The sequence below is a fragment of the Bidens hawaiensis genome, unplaced genomic scaffold (assembly GCF_021521415.1).
Source record: "Bidens hawaiensis isolate Kalapana, Puna unplaced genomic scaffold, B.hawaiensis_p1.1 tig00033111_1, whole genome shotgun sequence".
Classification (NCBI taxonomy): domain Eukaryota; kingdom Viridiplantae; phylum Streptophyta; class Magnoliopsida; order Asterales; family Asteraceae; genus Bidens; species Bidens hawaiensis.
Window position 1 is genome coordinate 44,033 of NW_027505274.1, and position 17,156 is coordinate 61,188.

General features: G+C 32.7%; 1 protein-coding gene across 1 annotated transcript; it reads left to right on the top strand.

The window, feature by feature from the left end:
• Nucleotides 1-365: 365 nt before the first annotated feature.
• On the top strand, nt 366-3,206 carry LOC143612023 (cytochrome b-c1 complex subunit 7-2, mitochondrial-like). The gene is made up of 4 exons (XM_077086106.1): nt 366-505; nt 574-731; nt 808-855; nt 2,735-3,206. The coding sequence occupies exons 1-4, from the start codon at nt 406-408 to the stop codon at nt 2,801-2,803; spliced, it is 375 nt and encodes a 124-aa protein (XP_076942221.1). The 5' UTR covers nt 366-405; the 3' UTR covers nt 2,804-3,206.
• The last annotated feature ends 13,950 nt before the right edge of the window (nt 3,207-17,156 follow it).

Genomic DNA, 17,156 nt, shown 5'->3' on the forward strand with positions numbered 1-17,156 from the left:
TCTGATGAAATATTCCGCTGCAAAATAATTTAATAAACACCGATACCATCAATCAATGTTCATGGCTTTCCTTCCAGAATATAAAGATCGGGGGCTGTGACATAAAGTTAATTTGAATAAATTAATAAAGTTAACCGGTTACATAGGCTAGGGGTTTTGTACATAAAAACTAGTTAGGAACCGAAATTGGTTAATGAGATTAACCCATATACATATACTAAATGAAATTAACGTGAAAAGAAAGTGGGCTTGGGCTTTAGCTTTAGTTTAAACGGGCCACGAGTGATCGAACGGCTATGGTTTGTTTGTTTGTTTAATCTTTCGGTCTTGCATTCATTGAAGCAGAGTCTAGAAACACAAACAAATCGGAGGCGACCAGAGGCAGCAATCAAATCAATTGATTCAATGGCTTCGTCGAAATTGATTAAAGCGATTTTAGATCCGAAGAAAAACTGGTTCGCGGCTCTGCACAAGAAAACAATCGAGACTCGCCTTCGCAAATACGGTGAGATTCATTTCATTTTCCTTGCCTTGTTTATTGGTGATTGATGTTTTGTTAATTAATTAAATTAGGTTTGCGATATGACGATTTGTTTGATCCGATGGAGTCTCTGGATATCAAGGAAGCATTGGCCAGGTTACCTCGTGAGGTCGTCGATGCTAGAAACCAACGCCTCTTACGCGCCATGGATCTCTCCATGAAACACGAGGAACTTCCTAATCATCTCCAGGTTTCTTTAATCGCTTCCTTTTTTTATTGATATATATATATATCACTGTGTGTAATGTATTTTGTTATTGTCACAGGCGCAGCAGACGCCCTTTAGGAGTTATCTCAGTGACATGCTTGCTCTGGTAAGTCCATAACCTTATATTTGTTTTATTTGGATGTAAATGTAAATATATAATGGAAACTGTTTATTTTATTGTGCTATATGTGGTTTCAACTTTCATGTTCTTAAGCCTTTGTTAATTATAATTATATTGGCATATTATATACAACTAGAGAGGTGCCGTGCGATGCGTCGGGGACCGCAACACACTAACACATAGGGCTGTAAATGAACCGAATCGAACAAAGCCTTTTTCATGTCTGTTTGTTTAATATTAAACTTGTTCACGAATGGTTCATGAACGCTAACTGAACGGAAAATCTTGTTTGTGTTTGTTCGTTAAGGAATTGAACTTGTTCACGAACGCAAGCGAACACTTACTATTTAAGAAAAAGAAGCAACATTGTTAGTCAAAAACATTAAACATAGTCACATTAATTAAATATGCAGTTAGGCACTTGATTAAAACATAATCCCCCCCCCCCCAATTGGCAGTTTTATGCGGATAATGTCATCGAAGCACACGTTAGACTTGTTAGTTTAAGCAATACTTTTTAAAACAAACCTTTTAACGAAACAAACTGAATATGTGTTAGGTTGGTTATTACAAATAAAAATATTATCAAAATATAAAACAAACTATTAACTAACCAACATGAGCAAACGAACATAACTGAACACATTACCTAATGTTCACGAACACAAATGAACGAACGCAACCTCTGTTCATGTTTGTTCATTTAACTAAACAAATAAAATATCTTGTTCATGGTTGTCTTAAACAAACGAACGTGAATGAACTTCCCACCGAATGGTTCACGAACTGTTCGTTGAACATTCGGTTCGTTTACAGCCCTAGTAACACAGGCATTGTTGAAGTATCATATAACTAAGAAAGTTTAAGAAAAGATTATAAAGTGAAGTACATATGCAAACATATAAAATAAAACCGATTTTGACAATTGAGTTAAACAAGAAATTGATTGTTTACATAGTTATATTTCTGAAGGAATTTTGTTTGTTAATTGTAATAACTATAAAGTTGAAGTTGTTGTTTAACTAATTCATGATATTTATAATGAATAGTTTCAGTTACTTTTTTTTGTATTTAATCACATAGTTTGCATGTGTTAGTAAAAGATAATTAAGGTATTCAAATTCATAAAAGATAATTTTGGCTCCTTGAACACTTCAAAACATATTTATTAAAATCGGTGTGCCTTGGCGCCTAGGCGAATTTTTAGGGCGAGTCGGTGGTATAACAATTATCTTGACTGAAGGCACAGTTTAAGGAGAAAAATCAGCAATTCAGAACTCTTTTGATTCTTTTTTATTTTTTACCTTGATTTTGTTTGGTTTTCTTTGGTTTAGCACTTAACCCATTTGAACGGCATTGCTTATGCAAATCACAAAGCAAGATTTTTTTGGCTTTTGTTTTAATATTTATTAATTGATTAAATTTCATTTTCAGGCATGAACAATTTGGTTATTTTGGGATTTCAAGTATGAACAATTTGGTTGTTTTGAGGATTATGGTTTTGAAATATTATGGTATTTGAAAAAAGTGATTTTCCATTGCAATTTTCTTTTCCAATTTTTAATTTAAGTGCGCATAATTTTTTTGAGGCCCATGTTTTTTTTGCGCCTGGGCCCTCAGAGAGGCCTATGCGCCTTATGTGCGCCTAACGCATTTGATAACTATGCTTCAAAATTATTGCAAAAAGACAAATGTATTATTTAATATAGTATAGATATAGATAACATAATAGGTTTAGTATGGGAAATTTAGTATTTTAAAGTGTATATTTTTAGTGATCAAGTAAAACAGTTTTCATTTCTGTAAAATGACTAAATTATTAATTATTATCTGAAACATGGTTATGATTTATGAATTGGTGCAGGTCGAGAGGGAGAAAGCAGAACGCCAAACCTTGGGAGCATTGCCTCTTCAGCAGCGTACTTTACCGTAATTTCTTTATTTTATCTACCGCCAACTTCCTGGTAAGAAAACCGACTTTTTGGACTATGATTGTAATAATACTGTTGTTATTTGATGTTATTTTCAATTATGCTCAGCCAGCATGTTGCTGATGGTTTGTATTTTTGGTACTTATTGATGATGTAAACAAATACATGTATGATAGCATGTAAAAGTTTATGTCACTTGAATGGTTTTTGTTTCCCTTTTCTGTATGTTTTAAAATCCTCCGTGTGCCTTTTTGTTGCTTGCATTTTTGCTAAATGTTGCTTTATGATATCAGGTTGCAGTAAGTTAGTTACAGTTTAGATTCTTTGTGATGCATAAGCGTGAATACACTTAATTTGACTATAAACTCGTTAGCATGCCTTTACTAGGTTTATTGGCTATGAGGTTGAGGGTTCTGAGTCGTGTGGTGGATAAAAAAGGTGTAGATTAACGGTGGGTGTCCGAGTTAGTCGTTTTGAAAAAAAGGTAAATCTAAAAGACGCTACATTTGAAGATCTAAAAGGAATAAGAGAATTGCAAGTTGTTAGTTGAAGATATTATAGAAATTTATACGAGTGATAACATATTCAGGAGCAACATCATCATAGGTACCCGAGTCGTTGATACATGGGTCTCGTCGGCTTGGTTTTGCTCGACCAAAATCATATTTACTAGGTTTACAATTCAACTCAAACAAGTAATTAAACACATGATTTTGGAAATGATTAATGATATACGAGGGATCAACAATTGTCTATTGGCACATGGAACAGATGTACAACAACTTAATTCATGGTGACTGGATGCACAATGCGGAATATGATTTGCTCTTTGCTTAAAGAGTATCAGTATCTTGTTCATTAATAAAACTTCTTTATTTTTTAAGTTCTGAATACAAGGAGATTGAGTACAACCTCCTCTTACTGTCCAATATGGTAGTTAAGTACATTCCTACGTGAAGACAAAAAAGGCGTGCGTTCCAATCTTACCATTCAGAAGCAGTCAATCATATGAGACGAGTAGAATACAATCACTTTACGGTTCAGATGGGAGATTGGGAGTTGAGCATATATAAATATGAATTGAAAAAGAAAATTAAATATAAATCTTACAGTTCGGTTTGGTTATGTACTGCTGGCTTTTGGTACAAACCACAAACCAAATTGTTCGTCATGGTGTGGCAATTTTGAAGCTGATCGCATAACCAAACTGATGACCCAGTTTGGTGGTTTCACGGTTTTTAATTGTTACCAAACTGTGGGTTTGAACTCACCAGTTGAAGTTCTTTGACAAATTCCTTTCTGTGTTCCCGAGTTCATTTAACATCACCTTCTCTTCTATTCCCTTTCTTTTCCTTTCAAATTGGAAGGAAACATAACCTTCCTAATTTACTCTTTAAAACCTATCACATTCCTTTCTACTCTTCACTTAATTGAAACTTGAGAACATCATTTTTATCCTTCTTTTCCTTTCTCTTAATAAAAACACTTGCACTGCATTCTTGAATAATAAGCCGTTCAAAATTAAAGCAAATAAAGTCGATTATGAGTGTGGTTTAAATGAAAGAATGTGAAATAATCTGTAACAAATAAGATTATTAATCACAATTCTTTAAGTAAAATCAAGAACTAAAATACGTTTGGTCATTTGGGAATCTTAAAAGGTGTATGCACACACGTCTCAAAATTCTTATTAGATAACAAAAATACGTTTTACACACGCATGTTGACTACAATAATAACAATATGTCGCGATCTATGATTGTGGGGACTACGGTCTCTCTATGTAGGCCTGCTCACGAACCGAGCTGAACCGAACGCAACATTGCTCATACTTGGTTTGATTTGAAAGCGAGTCAAACCGAGCGGATTGAATTTAAAGAAGCAAGCGATAATTTTATGCTTGAACATGGTTTGGTTTGAAACCAAGTGGCTTGGTTCGGCTTGATTTCGTACAAAGTTTTCAATTTAAATTTGCAAAGCTCTAAAATACATTAATTCATGAATCACAACTCTAAATGTCTAATCCAACTCTGAAATGTTTAAAACTCAAAGTTAATAAGAAAACATATATAGAACGCTATGGTTTAAATTTGAACTTTAAAATTTTAAAAACTTTGAAAAATAGTATATTTTTATACATATGCATAAACAATATATAAAATTAATAAATAAAAAACAATTCGAGCAAAAACGAACCGAACCGAGCGAGACTTTGCTCGTGCTTGGCTTGTTTTCAAACCGAACCGAGCCAAATGGCTCATTTCCAAACCGAGCCGAAATCGAACGATCAATTTTCGAGCTAACGGCGAACAGTTTAGACAACCCCATCTATGAATGTCCATATAATTTTTTAAAAAAAATAGGTTATTGGTATGTACCGAAAGCTGCCTCTCTATTCCTTTGGGATAGAGGCAAGACTGACTACGTTTACTGAGTACGATGATTATGATGATCGGCATGTAATGCTCGGATTCCTTGATAATTGTATCTACTTAGATGTTAAAAGGTTGTTTTATTACCTTGTGTATAAAATTCTCTACTAGGATAATTCTATAACCTATACACATTTTTTACTCCTAATGATGTGGTACCACTTGATACAGATTTGTTGGTGAGCTTACATTGTTGAAGCAAGCACCACTAATCGTAATTATCCGGCAGTGCACACCTCTTCGGAGAATCAATATAGTAAGGAGTAATAAGTGTTGATAGAGAGAGCACACCCCACACATGTTCATATATTCATGTTAATAGGTTGTAATAGGTTATAGTTCTGTGTATTACACAGATTGAATAAATAAGAATTACAAAAATAAAAAAATACCATAAATTTAAGAAAAAAGAATGCTAATTGTACATTTCAATGTAGTATAAAAAATCAAGTTTCGGGATGTATTAAATCAAGTTTATGCTAGGGCAATAGTTTTTGCCCAGCTTTATCTAAAATGATCACGGGATGCACTGCATCACTCGTCAAATTTTGGTGCTCCCTGTAGCTTTCGTTGGTTAAAAACTTCAGCCTCAATCAAAACACTGGACTAACTGGCCAATGATATGACATCCTTATATTGGTTCCATTGTAACGCTCCATCGTAAAAAGTTAAATAACATACCTCAATCGAGACCCTGAACTAACTGGCCAATGATCAGACATCCTTGTATTGGTTCTATTGTAAAAAGTTGTTTTATGCCTTTCTCGACCATAAGGTATAGTCACACCCGCATATTCAAGTGTATTTAGATTATTCTTATTCACAAACCAACCCAACCCAATCTAACATTAAAAAAATAGTTTCTCTTTCTTCCACCTATACAACCCAATCTAACCTAATATTTCACTCTTATTCACAACCCAACTCAACCTAACTTTTAATTAAATAAATATAATTTATAATTATTAAAAATATAATTAAAAAAAATCTTAAGATGATAAGTTTATGAACCAATAATATTATATCGGAATCGTATTTTAAAAATACATATTTTTTAAAGAAACTATGTCTTTTATAAAATTTGTAACGAAATATTCGTAAATAAATTTAAATAAGACTATGTTTTTAGTTACTTTCAGAAAATTAATAACTTAACTTCTATTTCTTCCGTTAAAGGAGATTCGAGAAAAGATGGAATAAGAAGACGTGTTTCCAGAACGAACAAGATACGGGTTGAGAAGGGGGAGTTAGCAAAGTTAGACAATAAGTAAAATTCAATTTTTATGTTAAACTAATTGTTAAAACAAAAAAGGAAAAAAGAAAAAGAAATATACACCGATGAATAACTGTCATTTGGCATGGAAGTTTGTTGCAAACTAGTTTGCTATAGTGAATGGTTCGTGAAGATGCAACAAACAAAAGTAACTTTTTATTATTTTTTATTGATACATGGCAACCCATACCATATTAGATTGGCGATGTGAGTGGTCTTAATACATGAACTTGATGCATATGCTTTAATGCTTACTTAATTACTTTAATTATGGTAAAAAAAGACTCCTTTTTAAACATTAATGCTATGAATCATGTAACAAATGACAAATCTTGTAGTTAATCAAAATTTTAAAAATTTTTAATATTTCATATCAAAACCTGTGACTATGAAAAATAATAAGTATGAACTCAGAAGTACAAAAAAAAAAAAATAAAAACTTCTGCATTTTGGTACATACACATTTTGACTATTGAGGTCCAACAAAAATCTGCATTTTGACTTTTGAGGTTAAACAAAATTTGTCAAAATGTTATGATACATCTTGATCCCAAGAACCTTCCATCTATCACCCATGTTATATACTTCAATTAAATAATAAAAAGATTCTCGGCATTTCAATCTTCATATTAACATGTGAATTTGTAAAGTACCTCATTTGAATCAAAGTTCAAACCCTACATTTTTTATAAATAAAACAATGGTAATACTTGTCATGCTGGTGCTCTCATATTCTCCCCTTCTTTTTGGTTTTCATCTGCGTATCACTCAAGGATATTAAATTAGATTTTAATTTACATTATCTTCAAAAATAATAATTAAAAGGCATTATCTAATAATTAATTGTATTATCGTTAATCTACTCTCTCTAATAAAAACCTACAAGTTTTGTCACTTATCACTTCTATATTAAACCCCACCCTTTTTAACAAATTTATATTAGTAAAATAATAGTTACCTTTCTTATATTTTATATTTCAAAAATTGTTAATTTAATATTTTCTTCATATTTTTTTTTCAAACATTTGATATTTATAATTATCTTTTACTTTAAAATTGTTTTAAAAACTATTGTACAACGACTGTATTAATAATGTTTAACAGGGTTATTGTTTCTTGCATACTGATTATTTATTAAATATTGTATTTTTAACAACTACCCGTGTATTATAAGAGCCTTAGACTAATACTAATAATAAAGGAAGTACCTAACCCAAAAACATAATATGTATCTGCATAAAATAATACTAATAATTAATTGTATCATTATTAAAATAAAGGAAGTACCTGACTTAAAAACATGCCACCTTCAATGAAATTGGTTACATTTTCAGGCTGCAATTATAAAGCTAAAAGAACAAACAAAGAATAAAAGAAAACATACTTGAAATTTGGAACCCGTTGCATTGCAATACCATACTGAAAAATACACTTATTTGACGGTTCGTTCATGATTAGCTCAAAACTTTGTGTACCAGTTAGTTTTATTGGTGGCAACGCCAAAGTATAACTACTAATGTGATCTGACCCGCATTTAACCGACTCAACCCAACCGAAAATTTAAATGTCAAATTAAGAAATGCCAAACTGTTTCAACCGGAACAAAACAATTATAACCGAAAAATTCCAAAAAATAATATAAAAATCCAAACTCTTTCAACCTAAAGAATAAAACTTACATAGAAGTAGAGATCATTCTATATTCCATTTACTTTTGATATGCATATAACATATATTCAGCATCTTTTAATCGTTCAGAAGTAGTGTTTTTAACATAACCTGAGTATAGTGTAAAATCAACCGGTGGTTGTAGTTTAACAAAATTAAACTTCAAATTAGAAAAGATGCAAAAAATTAGGAAACAAAAAACTGTAAGTTAAATAACACACCTTCACATATTGTGAATCAAGACGATTATTAATCAGCGGGTGTTCATTGATTTAATCGAAAATATATTGGATATGAATTCCGATTCAATGATTCTTCAAATTGCCGATCAATACCCATCCAATTATTGTCGATTAACACCCATCAAATAGCCAGAATTGATATTTCATGCCCGATTGTTCTCGATGAGCATCTACATCAAACAAATTAATCAAATAGGCTGATATAACCTGTTAGTATTAAGGTTTTGTTGGTGATGGAGAAAAGGAATTGTGAAGATGATAATCCTCATATGATAACCCGTAGAATGAAAAATATAAAAAAACCTTAAAATGAACCAGAGATTCCAGAGAGACTTTGTATAGTATTGAATAAGATCAAAAACCCAAATGTTCAGTACATCATAATATATATACAAGAATATAATCGTCACATAAAGTTATGTAGGGTATTGTATATCTGTTTTAATCGTTCAAAAGTAGTGTTTGTAACATAACCTGAGTATAGTGTAAAATCAACCGGTGGCTGTAGTTTAACAAAAAACTTCAAATTAGAAAAGATGCAAAAAATTAGGAAACAAAAAACTGTAAGTTAAATAACATACCTTCACATATTGTGAATCAAGACGATGATTAATCAGCGGGTGTTCATTGATTTAATCGAAAATATATTGGATATGAATTCCGATTCAATGATTCTTCAAATTGCCGATCAATACCCATCCAATTATTGTCGATTAACACCCATCAAATAGCCAGAATTGATATTTCATGCCCGATTGTTCTCGATGAGCATCTACATCAAACAAATTAATCATATAGGCTGATATAACCTGTTAGTATTAAGGTTTTGCTGGTGATGGAGAAAAGGAATTGTGAAGATGATAATCCTCATATGATAACCCGTAGAATGAAAAATATAAAAAAAAAACCTTAAAATAAACCAGAGATTCCAGAGAGACTTTGTATAGTATTGAATAAGATCAAAAACCCAAATGTTCAGTACATCAGAATATATATACAAGAATATAATCGTCACATAAAGTTATGTAGGGTATTGTATATCTGTTTTATAACACTCCCCTCAGATATACATTATTATAAATTATCGACATTATACTACTGGATAATGTTGGCTCGGTTCTTCTAGACCGATATTAAATAATACTACAGGATTAGTTATGCTACCAGCTGCCTCGTTAAAACCTTACTAAGAAAGCCCAGTGGGACAAAACTTAGTTAAGGAAAAAGAGTACAACGTGTGTATTCTCCCCCTTAATTGAACATTATCTCTAAGTCTATAGAAATCAATCTTCTGTAGTTGTTGCTTGACTTAGTCGTCTCCAATCGGAACTATGCAATTTATATTGTCTTCATATATCTTTTGGGTTCTTCATAATTTGGTCTAAACCGCATGCCTCTTGTAAGTGTTGGATCATTAACCTTCATGAGTGAAAGCGTATTTGAATTATAGTCGAGCTCAGTGTATGCCCGATGGATATCCTGCATAACCATGACATGGGACTTCGTATTTTATTACATGAAACAAATCCATGTCTCGAGTCCTTTAAGGATATTAACTTATCATTTAATACGCTTAATGATGTTGCATCGTTAAAAACCTTGTTAAGAAGACCCTGTGGGATAAAACAATAGCTAAGGATAAAAACGTGCATTGCACATTTTACGTAATAAACAACACCCTTCAAGATGATGTTAAGTCAGTACTTCAGGACATATAAGATAAACTGATGCTATTGGATTAGTATGTTGCCTCTTTAAAGAAAACATTACTAAGAAAACCTCTTGGTACAAAACTTAGTGAAGGGAAAAAGAGTGCAACATGTTTGAATATAATCAAATTTCACTAGCTCATATATTAATAATGCAATATTTAATCTCGTGATATTTACAAGACATATTAAGGCATAAATTGCGTTTAACAATGGTACTTCTGGACCAAGTACTTCTAATCACGGTACTTCTGGACCAGGTACGTCTTCCCTCTTTTCTTGGTATAGTTAGGATAATATGTATATCTAGAAATTGACCAATCATGAGTGATGCGTGCGTGCGGTGCGTTAAAATATATTATGGATTGGAGATTTAGCTTTGCACAAGATCGTGTTTTAAATTAATAAAAGTGATTTCTACTAGAACTAAACATACACAAAATAGGCAAGTGTACCTATCGTACATGTAGAATAGTATTGGTAAGAACCAAATATCGATCCATGGACACAAATGTTTCTAATAATGTATGTATGTATGTATGTATGTATGTATGTATGTACGTACATATGCATGATAAAACCAAAACAATGTAAACCTATGTTTTTGATAGAATGAACCGGTTGTTAGATATAACAATGGATTTTTTAAAACCGGTATAAATATTCTGAAAAAATAACGAAATTTTTACAACCACCATTGTATATTATTAATATTATATTATACATATATGATTTATTATATAGTTTGTAAACTAACCGGTTTACAGACCGGTGTAATAGGTGGAAAAGAACGGTTATTACATGTATAGTTTACAATATAGAACGGTTTTATGGACGTTCTACAAATAAACAACGGGTTTTTGTCAATAACCATTATAAAATCACCGCATTTATGATTTCCACTAGTTTATTTTTTTCGGCATTTTGTGAAACTTAATCGCCAACTCATCTACAGTATATTCTTTATCTATATTCAAACACTAACACCCCCTTTTTTCATGTAGACGGCATACGACGGCTCTCGACACACTTTTTTAAAACATAATATGAAAATGAGAACCAAAGCCACAGGATAATTCGAGGACTTTAAAAATATGACTAAGTTTCTGAGATGTACTCATATCGCCTACGCCCTAATTGATCAAATCGATGTATATAGACAATGGATATAACAATTTTGGGATTATGTTGTTATTGAATCATATACAGTAAATGGTCATTTATAACGAGATTTATGGTGTGGTAAATGGGTCAGCAATCTTATGGGTCAAGCGGAAGTTTGTGCTGCTCTACGAATAGATGATGCTCAAGCCAGAGGGTTCTTCTCTCAAGATGACGTGCGCCAGATTTTTTGGCACATGGTGTATAATGGAAATTTTCGTCATAAAAAGGTGAACAAAAAACATCTCCCTGAAGAATAGAAATTTTTTGTACATAACTTTGTTTGTGTTTTTCGCAAAAGGTTAGTGAATATGAGTTTGTGTCACAAGAAGTGCAATAAATAGTTTATGTTATTATGACACAACAAACCTACAACTACTCCAAGCATCTGATACGAGTTATGTGTGACAACATTGAACAAGATCGAGGGATACTTCTATATCCTAGATTCATCATGGGAAGAATTTAAATGATTAACCAAGATCATGATCTTCTGCCAAGTGCTCTTCCCATTAGACTTGACTTAGATTTAGATACACATTTATTCATCACTCTACTAGAACTATTAGATGTTTTTACTAATATTATTTTTCTACTCTATATCTCTTTTTACTTGTAAATGTTCTACCTTTATTAATATTATTATCGGTTATAATTATGACAATTTGTTTATAATATTTATACGTGCTTTTAGATAATTGTTAGTGATTGTTAAAATCTAAGTGAACAAACAATATTAGATACGATACATGTGAGATCAGTTGACTAAAGTAAAAAAACAAACAATGTTCATGTGTTTATTATTGTATAATCTGGCCATATACAACGTAATAATTCAACATAAATAAAAAGAACCTCTTAACAAAGATAGTCTTCAAAATTTTGCGCAGCTGGTATATGTCTATGTGATTCGGTATGTGCCTACATGATTTCACCGATGCATATTAGCATTCCTCCGAGACGCATGCGATGAATAATCTGAGATTATATTTTGGTATCTCTGGAATCATATATCAATACGCTTACACAGATGCATACCTTAGTTGGATATGATTCTCCAACATTAAATAACATTTAGGGATGTCGGTTACATTGATATGTTGTTATGTTTGCACCTAACTCATTTAATCGATATTAATTCTTATTAGTTGGCATGTGCACCACCTACCTTATTATAAACAATTTAGCGCTTCTGTTCTATTTATTGATATGATTTTGTTACGGTTGCACCTACCTTATTAAAAACAATTCAACTTATAATAAGCCATTACAATTTTAAAGTTATAAAACGGCTTAGTATTATAACTGTTCTAATATGCAAAACGTTTTAAGTTTTTGGAACAGATCTTTGTAGAATCGTTACAAGTAATGAATATATTGTGAAGATGTTAACCGTTTTAAAATAAAGGTTAAAACCATTGTTAAAGGTTTTTTTCTATAAAACAACGCTAGTTTCCTTTTTATTTACAATGTGTTGGGATAATTGTTCAAATAAAACTGTGCTCTTCATTATATCCAACAGTTTGACCAGCTCACACCGTTGTAAAACATATTATTAGACCATTGCAAGTAATAAATATATTAACGGATTCTAAAGTGAAGATGTTAACCGTTTTAACATTAAGATTAAAACCCGTTGTAAATGGGTTTGTCTAAAAAACAATGCTAGTTTCCTTCTTATTTATAACGGGTTGAGATAAATTGTTCAAAATAAAACGGTGCTTTGCATTATATTCAACGGTTGGACCTCGCCCCATTGTAAATTGTAACATCCTACTTTTGGTTATAATAGTAAAAGAGAATTTTGTTTATGCAATAATGTGCCGTGTATCGATTTAGATAATAAATTCTAAGAGGATGGGATTGGACTTTAGAAGATGGAATAAGAAATGGAATGGGCCTTAGGTCCATGGGTTTAAGGGAGTATAAATACCCCTTAAACCCTAATCCTTTCCATTTTATCCATCTCTACACCATAGCCTACACCTTGAAAAAAACACACACAAACACCATCATATATCCCGAGCCAAGATCCGAAGGTGTAAACCCGAGCTTGTTGGTGCTAGAACGTTGTGACGAACCAAACCAACATCAAGACTAGACCGTGTACGTAAACCACTCGTTTAAGGTACGTTTATACCGAGAACTTGTTCGTTTAGGTTCGGATTACGTCTAGAAATCATAGATCTGTTTGAGTATGTTAAAAATGAATTCAACACAACAAATCTTACTGATATCCGTTAACATTTCATGGGTTTATTAATCGTATGTTGATCTGTAGGTATATATCGGACCAAAAACACCATTTAGGCACGATGTTGGACTGATTGGATGGTTGGGGTTGGTTGGCCCTGGTATTACGAGTCCATTGATACCAGATTCGTGTTATTTCATCACGAAATGAGGATTTATTTGAAATCCTATACCTGTTGACTGTTCTGTGTTCTTATTGATTTTGACTTTGACCCTGAGGTCTAGTTAAGAACATATGCGAATTCATTATGACAAACGAATCATGTCATTCGTTATGTGCCCAATTCGCAATGTTCAGAATAAAGAATCAGGTGATTCGTTACTCACCAATTCGTTATGTTAAGATAACGAATCAGGAGATTCGTTAATCACCAATTCTTCATATTAAGATAACGAATCAGATGATTCGTTACTCACCATTCGCTATGTTAAGATAACGAACCAGATAACGAATTAAGGAAGATTACACAACGAATCAGTGGTAATTCGCTATAATGAATGAGTTAGAGAATAAAATAATAATTAAGAGTTCTAATGAAAAATGTGTTAAGACAGTTAATGGAAATAAAATTTTTCCAAGCTGACCTGCCAGCTCGACCACAGCCAGGAGCTCTGCCCCTTGGATCCTACTAGGGGCTGCAGCCCTTAGAACCCCGCTGCCAGGGGCGTTGCCCCCAGACCCCCATTCGTTGAGGGTTATAATTAAACCAGAAACGCGATATGTGTAATAATAGTTAATTGATACGTGTAATTGTGATACAGTTAGTCGCGCAAAGCTAAAGAAAGGGATAACCATTAACGGTGAACGTAACCGAATTCAGATGAGTTTCTATCCCCACTTCCTTGTTATGTTTTCAGGGCTATGTGAATACTCGATGTGATTAGTTAATACACTTACCTTAAGTGGTAAGTGTATGCCTTATATGATTTATGTATGAATGAATGCTTGTTGGTGCGTGAATGATCTTTGGATATTGCACGTACTGCCAGGTGGTGGTTGATGATATGGATGTTGTATATGATAAATGAATGATGTATGTACGTATGAAACTTATAATTATATACATAAAGAAAGGTATGGCATGATAGTATGGAAGAAAGGGAGACCGGACCCAAATAATATCTGAGGATGGGGGTACCGGACCCTAATAATACCTGAGGATGGAGGGTACCGGGCCCTAATAATATCCGAGGATGAAGGGAGACCGGACCCTAATTTATCCAAGGATGTAGAGCACCAGACCCTAATAATATCCGAGGTATGTAGGGCGAAATGCTCTTTATAACGTAAGGTTTGTTATGAATGTATACGGATGAATGATGAACATGTTAAGTATGTAATGCGTACCTTCGGGCACGTATATGTGTATGAAATGTAAGTTAATTGATTAACTAGAACTCACTCAGCGTAGCTGACTTTTAGTATGCACGCAGGTGAGTAGGATGAGACAGCTCGCTTGATGAGGACACATGGCATGGAACTGAAGATAGTGGCATCTCAAAGAAATGTTATGTTATTTTAAAGGCTATGTTTTATGTTTAAACGACTTGAATGTTTGTTAAGACAAGATTTGAAGGTTATGTAATATATTATGGGTGAAGTTTTAGATTCCGCGTAAAATTTTAATTAACTCTGACATTTAGAACTGTGTTTATGAGTAAATACAACGTTCAAAGTGAGGCACCGATAACATGGCCTTACATAAATCATTTTTTAGACCGTTGTTAATAAGCGTTTTTCTAGTAGTGAACACTTCATCTCATATGATGTCTCTCTTCTTCCCCAAATCCAAACATCTTGAATTCGTTCTAGAATTAATGGAATCAAATCACGCTTGTGGGATGATATTTTGGGACAAGATTGACCAGGTTGCCTTGGCCTTTTGCATCAATCTCAGCACCATGAATTTGATGGAGAAGGCGATGAAGAGGCCGTCCATATATTCATGCTTACTAAACCCGCCATCTTTGTTGGCCGGTCTCACCATGAATCGATAAGCCCATGTGATTCTTATGTAATGTAACTATGTTTCGGTAACAAACTTTATGTCTGTTTCTTAAATTTTTCTTAGGGTGAATATGGGATTCTAAATTCTGATTATATGGAACTGTGCACTGGTTTCCAAAAATCTTTGTCAATTAACACTACGACTTTGTGCTTATTGCAGTAAATATCTAAAGTTTATTGGGAATTAACTTGGGTTGTAATTGCTGGTTGTATCTTAGGGCTGTATAGGATTCCTTATTTTTATCAAGTTAACTTATAAACTTTTTGAAAAGTTAATAATAAAGTGTATAAGGTGTTTGGCAAACCATAAGGCCTTATGGATTTTAACTTATGAAGAAGGCAAAATAAAAAGGTTTTGAAAAGTTAGGAATTTATAACTTATTAACTTAATGAGTTTGATTGACCTATTATACCCCTCTAACCATCAAAACTCATTACACTCCTTTTAAAAAAGAGTGTCATTTTTAGTTATTTTGGTTTTCCTCAACTTATAAGCTAATCCAAACATTTTTTTAAAAACTTTTTTTAAAAAAATCATAAGTTATTTTAACAAAAAAAATCCTTTTTTAAGCAATCCTAAACACACCCTAAATGTGTGGTTAAGTGGGGATTTGAAGGAGGCGGTACTTGTAAGGTTCTTTGTTTTCATAGGGTTTAGTTTGAAAACCAATAACTACAAAATCTTCTGCAGATGGGGTTGTGTTCATATTGATATCCCAATAGCATGTAGGGAGATTTAAATTCATTAACTCATGATTTAAATTCATTAACTCATGATTTAAATTCATTTGTTCATTCTGAACTGTAATTTAGATGTTGAAAATCTTATTAAGATTACAATCAACTGGAAAAATTTTAATGTAAACAATTGGATATGGTTGTAAAGATTGATATATTTTCTTTATTTTGATGCACGGGTATTTTTGTCCTTTTTAATGAGTTGTATTTCACTCCCGTAGACTAATCAATCAGATCTATGGAATGGTAATGGTCTATTTCATTCCTATTTCATTCTCTCGTTCATTCCATTGTTTCACTCATTCCATTACCGTACCAAACTGACCGTTAGTAGATTTGAAGGAAGTATAGAAGCCAGAAAATATGATAAACTATGGCTAAAATAATACACATAATGTAAATATGACACTGTAAGTTTTTTAATACTATATATCTAAAACCAGGGCGAAGCTTCATTGAGACCCGGGGTGGCCCCGGCCCCCCTGTTTTTTTGTGCAGTAGTGTAAATTTACCCGTTTCCGGCCGAAAATTTTTATACGTCGTGTAAGTTTAGCCTTTTTCGGCCGAAAATTTGACCCCGACCCCCCACTCATTTGTGAAATTTTGTATATATTTTGAGCCCCCCCTCACGGTGCCTCAGTCCAAGCTTCGCCACTGTCTAAAACATCAACTACCTACCTTGAACTATTTTTAGGCCTTTTAAAAAACTACGTCTTCTTTTCATAACTCTACCAAATTCTTATGCATGCATATATGTGTAGGTATATTTAGAGTTACACGAATATGCAACCAAATTTTGTTGTATCTTTTGGTATACGTGCATGTATTTTAATACTGAAACAACTTATGAATATTTACGTGATGATACCTG